Source organism: Triticum aestivum, chromosome 2A, assembly GCF_018294505.1.
Source record: "Triticum aestivum cultivar Chinese Spring chromosome 2A, IWGSC CS RefSeq v2.1, whole genome shotgun sequence".
NCBI classification, from domain to species: Eukaryota; Viridiplantae; Streptophyta; class Magnoliopsida; order Poales; family Poaceae; genus Triticum; species Triticum aestivum.
In genome coordinates, this window is record NC_057797.1 from 695,594,295 (window position 1) to 695,603,007 (window position 8,713).

The 8,713-nt window shown below is 46.1% G+C and overlaps 1 protein-coding gene across 5 annotated transcripts; it reads left to right on the forward strand.

The window, feature by feature from the left end:
- The first annotated feature begins 869 nt into the window (after positions 1–869).
- LOC123190313 (uncharacterized) lies at positions 870–6,871 on the forward strand. 5 transcript variants are annotated; one of them, XR_006496282.1, is made up of 11 exons: positions 870–1,056; positions 1,146–1,460; positions 1,575–1,727; positions 1,809–1,898; positions 2,030–2,387; positions 2,461–2,527; positions 2,774–2,813; positions 2,889–3,465; positions 3,705–3,746; positions 3,885–3,950; positions 5,537–5,689. XR_006496282.1 is itself a non-coding variant. In XM_044602930.1 (10 exons), exons 1-10 carry the CDS (start codon positions 911–913, stop codon positions 6,661–6,663), a joined length of 1,056 nt encoding a protein of 351 aa, XP_044458865.1. In that variant the 5' UTR covers positions 870–910; the 3' UTR covers positions 6,664–6,871. The 5 variants fall into 5 exon arrangements, 3 of the variants coding, with proteins under 3 accessions (XP_044458865.1, XP_044458866.1, XP_044458867.1); XR_006496281.1 differs by having other exon boundaries at positions 3,705–3,950; positions 5,537–6,082; XM_044602930.1 differs by lacking the exons at positions 2,461–2,527; positions 2,774–2,813 and adding an exon at positions 6,620–6,871 and having other exon boundaries at positions 2,030–2,076; positions 3,403–3,465; positions 5,537–5,626.
- The last annotated feature ends 1,842 nt before the right edge of the window (positions 6,872–8,713 follow it).

Here is an 8,713-nt window from a genome sequence, read left to right on the forward strand (position 1 = left end):
TGGCAATTGCCTTGTTGAAGGTATTGTTTTGATATCCCGGTCTTTCTTCGGGGTGAAAACCTATAATCTTGGATCGGGCGACGACGGCGCTTGTGCACTGTTTCCTTCTTGAAGGCGTCGCTTTTGGAGACCTTTTATGTTTTCTGGGTGTTGTCTTTGGTGGTGGTTCGTGTGCTGATGCTGAGAGGAGTTGATCACTGTGGCGACGTTTTTTTCATTTCTTTTTTTCTTTTCAGGCTGTGTGCATTCTAAATGTCTTTGTGACTTCTTGTTGGTGCAGAAGCTAGGTGTATAATTAATATCTTCACGTTATTAATATATTCCTTTTTTCATTCATATGTGGGATGAATTTGGGTGAGGCGGACTGTATACACGGTCGAATTTTAGGGAGCCTGTTGGTACCCGTTTGATGTTCGAAGCCTCCCAACATATGAAGGAGAAATAAACTTCCAGATTGAAAATGATATTCCTCCGTTCAAAAATATTTGTTATCAAATGAATAAAAAGAGATGTATTTAGATGTATTTTAGTTTTAGATATACCTTTTGTATTCATTTTCATGACAAATGTTTCATCTATTTGATTCATCTGTATGCGTGCATTATAGCCCGAGCAATGCGCTGGTTTGCTCAGTTTTAAGTGCTTCCTAAATTCGTCACGTTAAACCGGGCTGAAAAAAGACAACGGTCCAACCTTTTTTTTTAGCATTCATCGGATGACTCCACCGCACCGCGCCGCACCCCGACCCGACGCAGCGCGGCGCAACCCGATGCGACGCAGCGCGCCACAGCGCGACGCGACGCAGGCGCGCGCGATAGTTCTGGGTCCCACGGATATAATCACCGATCCCCCGGCGCAGTCCAGTCTCATCCCCTTGGCGCATCAGCCAGCCAGCAACGGCGCGAGAGCGATGCGGCCCCCCACCCGCAGCGAGTTCGGCTTCTCCGTCGCCGGCAAGCGCAAGCGCTCGCCGGAGTTCCCCTGCGCGTCGCGCTTCCGGCAGCGGCGGCTCATCTCCTTCCTCGGGCACCACAACTTCAACCGCACCGTGGATGTGTAAGCACGCAGTCGTGTCTCCCCCTCCCCCCACTTCAAACCTGCCTCTGCGAATGCATCTCTTGATTCGGGCAAACGCACGCGCGCAGGTTGGTGACCCAGACGGACGTGTTCCTGTGCCTGAAGCACATGGCCGAGCTGGTGGACGCGGGCTCCTGGGACAAGGCCATCGACTACCTCTCCCGCTTCCTGCCCTCCGACCGCCCGCTCGGCGTCCACGGCCGCGCCCTCTTCCACTACCTCCGCGTGCACAAGGCCATCGACGACGTGCTCGCCGGAGCCCCGGAGGCCCGCTCCGTCACCACCGCCCTCGACCAGTGCATCATCCGCCACCCCACCAAGAGCCAAGCCCTCACCAGGCTCCGCGCCATCTTCTCCTCCCTCCTCTGCTCCAAGAGATACAGGTAAAACCCAACACTGCTATCGCTGCAAGCCTGCAATCTATTCGACAGATAAAATGAGCATTGGTCCGTCAAAATTCAAATGGGATCTTGATCTCGTTGCGTTGCGTTGCCTAGGGCTGTCCTGGACATAGGGCGCGTGAGGCACGAGGCTAAACTGACTATCGTCGACTTGGTTTGTAAGACTCCAGAGTTGAAAGACCATATGCGACCCGCCCGCGGCTCAATGGAACCCCAGAACGTGCTTCCCATTGGCTTCGGCTACGCTTGGTAATCCATTACCGATTTGATGCAATCATGTGGCTCTGTTTGATCACCTCTCATATATATGCTGCAATTAATCTTCGCTAGTTTCCGTCCGAGGCGCCACGTGAAGAAACGAGGCGGCCGGATCCCGGCGTCTGTGCTTGGCAGGCTTTATCTTGAGAAGAAGAAGAAGATGTATGTACACACAGCACAGGCTATCTTGTCACGAAACTGACATGCTCTTCAATTCTCTTTTGTTGCTGGCTCTTGATGGTACTCTGACAGACTAATGGGATACGTTGCTGCATGTTCCTTTCTTTGTGCAGGCTGCCTTCTTTGACTTCAGACCATCACGCCCAGGGGTTAACTCGTGGTACGATACCCAAAAAGTTTTATGGAATCATGGTTCAGCCGAACCTACGCTCGACACCATTGATTTCTAGACACTATTCATGAGAATTCATGCATGGATGATTAAAAAAATGCAGTTGACATGCATGTCACAGATCCACATGTAGTAGGATGTTAAATCATACGGCATAAACCATAGATTCGGCTGAACCATGGTCCTGAATCACGTCTCTCGTACGATACCGTCATACAAATTACTCCCTCCGTCCGGGTTTATTAGGCCCGTGGGAAGCAGGAGGTTGTCCCTATTTGCAAGGCCCTCATGCAATCAGGGTATTTTCTCAATGCCTCGTTTTCTTCATTAGCACTTAGTAAGACAATAAATCGCTTGCTTTTCCACTACCAGCTGGCGCATGCGTCCATCGTATTGGGCAGGAGCCGCGGCATTAAATTGAGCATGGGGCTGCATGCAGGTAGGTGCGCGCATGCAGCATGATTGGATTGTTTTGTTAGTTAATTGGGCGTAGAAGCCGAAGTATAATAGTGCTAATTCTAAGGAATTAATGTTCTGCCTTGGTACCTGAGTTCTTGTCGAAGGGCCTAATAAACCCGGACGGAGGAAGTATGTTATATGGTTGTTTAGTAATTATGTCCCGAAAGTTGTGTACATGTGAACTCCTTGGTAATTAGTTTGTTGTTTTTCTCTTCCTGAATGGCAGTCATTAATTAAGGCCAAGGAATGGCTTGTGGATCTTGTTGGTACGTAAAACTACTCATTTATGAGTCTGTAACTCCAGAACACAACAACTGATGAACTTATGTGATCTAATTCAGAGATAAGTTTGGAAACCGGCAAGATGAGTGAAGCGGAACTGACTCAATCTGCCTCTAACAAAGGTTACTTCACACCTTCTCCGTCCACCAAACATTTAGCTAAGTTATAGTCTCACTTGAAGAAAGCCTTCAGTTTTGTCCACCAAAACACTTCAGTTTATTGTCATTGTCTCCACTTTCTATTTGGAGTATTTTCTGGCAGTAATAACTTTTTGAATCCTTGCTGCATTGCTGGTCACATCTGCACAACCATCCCTCTGTAGCTTACATATCCACACAATTAGAATGTGATAACTCATGCAACGACAATGCTTGCTTGCATCTCTCATTAACTTTGTTACTACAGTGCCCCGAGTGCTCTCTGCTGCAAACTTGCAATAGGTTATTTGCTCTTACCACATTGATTTCATGGCCTGCTATGGACCTGTAATACATCCTGATGCTACATTCTCCGGCAGCATAACTGGTTTGGCTGCCTAGATGCTACCGTTTCTAACTGCTGAACTCATGGCAGGTGGTCCGATTACTCCAGTCTCACGGACTAATCTTGCTACCTTCAAAGTGGTTACTAATCGTAGTAAGTTTACTGAACATCCAAACCAGTACCATTGGTCCATGCAATTAATCCATGAAATTGTTCCCTGTTAAAGGCCACAAAATGTACAAGTCAAGTGGCTATATGCGCTTGACATTTAATCTGTGTGCCCTGTAATTTCTTTATATGCCCTTATGATGTTTACTTTATTGTCCATGTAATACTGTAAATGTGCATTTGTTCATTTGTTGTCAATAATCTTATCTTTTTTCCAATGGCAGCATTATTCCGCAAGGCAAAAGAATGGATGGTATATTTTACAGGTTAAACTAGACTCTGCTCTGCATGTTTTCATTTGCTTGTATACCTGTTCATTTATGCATGAACAATTGTGCTCAACTTACCGTTGATCTCTAGCTTGGTTATGCGTTAGCAACTGATGGAACTTATGTGATCGTCAGAGGAATGTTTGAAAGCTTGGCCAGACGCGAGTCAAGATGATCTACCTCAACTTTTCTGCAAGGATGGTAACTCTTTCACCCACCAGACATGTATTTCTTTAAGGACGTCGATAACTGCCACACGTGTGGCAGGAAGAGAGACGCACCACACGTTCCTAATGCAAATAGATTGTCACGTCATCGCATGCATGCATGCGAGAATCTTTTTGAATTTTCAGTTTTTAAAATGTTTTATCTCTTAAACGAAAAATCCGATTGAAGATCCGTTTTCACCATTAAATCCCTCGCGACGAGATCTTCGAAACTAGATCTTATATCAATATATTTCGACGAAATTTTTTTTGGGGTTAAAAGTTGCCATGTCTATTGCACATGAATTGCCATGGTGTTTACACTGAAGTTGCCATGATATGTTTCAGTTATTTTCTTTTACATTTAAAAGTAATTTTTGACATATTATAAATGAGGAATTAAGAAACTAGACTTGCCATGCACCATAAACTAAAATTGCCATGATACAATACATGCACTTAAAATTGTCATGGTTCAATAAAAAATATATTTTCATGGTCAAAGTACTGGAATTGCCATCATCAAAAAACTAAAATTGCCATGATCTACAAACTAAAATTGCCACATGGCAACTTTAGTTTAAGCACTATGGCAACTATAGTGTAAACATCATGGCAACTTCTGGGCAAAAAAAAATTCATCGAAACATATCAACATGGGGTCTAGTTTTGAAGATCTCGTCGTGACGGATTTAATGGTGAAAACGATTTTTTAATTCGCTTTTTTATTTAGGAGATAAAACATTTTTAAGCCGAAAACGAAAAAGATTTCTGCTGATGTCATCTATTCATACGTGGCAAAATGAGTGGTGATGGAGGCGTGTGGGCGATCTGCAAACGCCCACACGTGTGGGTGTTAGTTTTTCCGTTCTTTAATGACCCCTTGTTTAGTCAATTGTCATTATCTCCCTTTTTTTCCCATATAAATACTGGCGTCCCTTTTGGGACACTCCATTTGCCTCACTTATCACATTTCATTTTCACAACACTATAAGGTAATTATCTTCAAAATAGAATTAGCTAATATTACTGGCCTTAATTTGGTACCACGTATGTTTTTTCTACAGTCAGTTTATTGCTCTTATCACACCGACTTTGTTGATTTTACTTTTGAAGTGCTGCACTAGATTAATACTTAGGGCACTCTTGTGCAAATTGTTCTTACTGCACCAACTTGCTTTTGAAGTGATACACAGCCATTGTTTAAATTCATCAGCATCATTATGGTTGGATCCTATGCACATTGTTCTTACTGCACCAACTTGCTTTTGAAGTGCTCCACTTTGCTTAGCATGTCGCAGTGCTGTGACCTGTGCATAAGCAGTGATAACCTTTATTATCTCTTCCACTTTTATTATTCGATTCATGTGCACATCGTTTGAGCTATTTGCAAAAGTTATCTATTATCTATAGAAGATCTATGGTGGACATATGTTTCCTTGGTTTTCCATTTCGTCATTCTTTTGTTTGCCATTTCGCATTTTGTATCTGATGTATACTGATAATTCAGTCTTGTCAGGATTGATGTTGTTCTTTGCACTTCTTCCCGCTGCCATTAATAACCACCAAACTTCTTTGCAGGTGATCCTGATGGCACAGTCTCCCGTACAGTGCCTGGTAGCTTGACTAGTCTTGCTGAAAATTCAGCGATTGCATCAGTCAAAAAGCCAGGTAACTTAGTTGCATATTCTGAAATCTCCATACCAGGCTAACCCCATCTGCAAAATTTGTCTAGATTGGTCGTTAAAAAACACCAAATATTGGCTGACAAGTTATTTATATCACGATTAACGGATTTTGATTTCCCATTCTTTGATTTCATTAATACAGATTATAACTGGTCATGCTGGTAATTTTCGTTTGATGTGCTTTCATGAGTCTTGCATTGGTTTGACTCTTCTCTTTTCCTTGAGTCCATGGTAATTTCAGAATAGCCTGCAGCAGGGACATGCATAAGCTTGTGTACTGTATTGCTTGGGAAAAAAGTACTATGTGTACTGGAAACATGCGTGCACCTTCTTGGTCATGTCCACATGTTCCTTTTTATACTGCACATTGGTCCTCCTAATTTCTTGATATATTCAGACATCAATGGAAAGAATTCAAATGCAGACTCCTGTTCTTTAATTGACAAGCGGAAAAATAGTCCTTCACCCTTGGTCCTTGAATCTATGGTGTTAGATAACAGTTTACATAAATTTTTGTAAAGGAATGTTATGCCCTGATGAACTGAAACTAGTGTCCGGCTTACTATTCTTGGGCAGGCACAAATAATCTTTTGAGCCAATAGAGCTGTTATACCTGTATCAAACATGATGACTTGGTTTAGCTCCCTCAAAAGTGCCCGGTAGCTAGAGTCGCTGTTATAATTCAGTATGCACTTGCCGACGTGCCGAAATGAAATGGAACAGTCAAAATTGCAGATAAGGCATGCCAACGTCAGTTCATTCCAAGACCTTGTCAGTAATGTTAACTTATTAATAATCAGATGAACCTTTATTGGTAACTGCTTGGTGGCAGCTGTCCTTATATGGCTTGTTGAGACTCAGTGATGCACTGCCCGTGATAGGTGCCTTAAAACTAGTTGCTTACTAAAATGTCTAGTAACACTGCTAGTAATATTTGATCGACTCAAAACAGCCATTTCTAAATTCAAGTTTACAGGTGTTCTGCTTCCTGGAATTTTCTTGTGCACATATTCTCCCTAAGAATATCAATTAGCGTGCAGTTGTGGAGGTTGGCCTCAAGAATACGAGGGCTGTCAGTGAATTCTCATACCTGTTCTATAACTCTATTATCTATACCTATTGATAAATATATCAATAGAAGATTATGACCAAAGTTGAAGTTGCATTATAGTACTGGAAGTTGGTTTTAACTAAAAACCCGTAGTTCTACTTACCCAAATGTATGGATAGGTGGCCTATTTGCCTAGGATATCATGTCTTGCTACATTGTGCTCCTGCTCTGTGTTGCCGAAAATTTCTCTTTGGAGTTCTACATTCATGTTTTATTTGCATGATAATTTGTAACTACAGTCTTTATGAGGCATGATCCGAGCGATTCATGGCGGGGGAAACTCCAAGTTCTTCCACATGTCCGCCTCACAACGGTTTAGAAAAAACAAAATCTTCTCCCTCGCTCAGGACGGCTCGGTGTTCACTTCCCACCACCAAAAAGCAGAAATCCTGCGGGATTTCTTTGTCACGCTCATCGGCTCTTCTGCTTCAACGGCATGGCCGTTTGACCTCACGACGATCTACCCTTCTCCCATACCTGGTCTTCATGCCCTCGACGCACAATTTTCAGAAGATGAAATAAAATTGGCCTTCTTTCAAATGAACCCTCAAGCAAGCCCCGGACCTGATGGTTTCGGCCCATCTTTCTATAAATCTTTCTGGCCCTCTATCAAACCGGTGATTTTCTCCTTCTTCGCACAATTCCACCAAGGTACGGCGGACACAGAGCGCCTAAACCGTGCCCATATAGCTCTGCTCCCGAAATCTACCCCCTCCATCTCACCTGACGCCTTCAGAGCAATTCCCTTGCAAAATTGCCCGGTCAAAGCTGTGGCGAAGGTCCTAACATCGCGCCTCAAACCTTTCATTCCACATCTCGTCCATGGTAACCAAACTGGCTTCATCACGGGTAGGAACATTGCAGAAAACTACGTCTTTGCAGCAGATCTTATCAGCTCTTGTCACTCTCGACAACGCCCAACCATGATCTTCAAGCTTGACTTCAGAAAGGATTTTGATTCGGTTGCTTGGAATGCCCTGGACAAAATCATGGCGGTCCGAGGCTTCTCCCAAACCTTCCGTGGATGGATTCAAAACCTCCTCCATACTGGCAAGACCGCCATCCTCCTCAACGGCATCCCAGGACGTTGGATCCCATGCAAGAACGGTCTACGTCAGGGAGACCCGGCCTCCCCCTACCTCTTCCTAATTGTAGTCGATCTGCTACAACAACTTGTCCTTCAGAGTACCGATCCCGACCTACATCACCCCATCTTTACCCACTTGCCCCCTACTATCACTACTGGAATCAGCTACTTTGCCATCTGCCAGCTCTTTGCCGTCAGCTAGCGGACGGCAAAGAAGCTCTTTGCCATCAGCTACCTGAAAGCAGACGGCAAAGAACAGGCTGATGGCAAAGAAAGCCTTTGCCATCAGCCTGTTCTTTGCCGTCTGCTAGCTGACGGCAAAGAATCTTTGCCATCCGCTAGCAGACGGCAAAGAGGGAGGGGGCCCCACTGAGGAGCTGGTTAAAAAATACTTAACGGCCCCCCTCTTTGTCGTCCGCTAGCGGACGGCAAAGCGCACATTAGCGGACGGCAAAGGTGGCGGACGGCAAAGATTAAACGTATCTAACGGCCGGCGCGCCCCACCCCCCTCTCTCTCTGTTTCCCTCCCACACACGCGCGCCTCCGCCCCCACCACTCGCCGCCGCCCGGTTGCACCACCGCCCCGCCGCCCCACCGTCCCCCTGCCCCATTGCCCCACCGCCCCGTCGCCCCGGCCCCCCGCCCCGTCTCGGTGCCGCCGCGCCCAGCCCCCCGGCGACCCGGCCCCCCCGCGCCCCACCGCCCCGGGCGCCGTCGCTCCACCGGCCGCCCGCCCCGTCGCCCCCGCCGCGCCCCGGCCCCCGGCGCCCCCCCCCCGCGCCCCACCGCCCTGGGACCGGCGCCGCCGCCCCAGGCCGCCCCGCCCCCCTCCTCCACCGGCCACCTCCTCCACCGGCCCAGGTGAGCTCTAC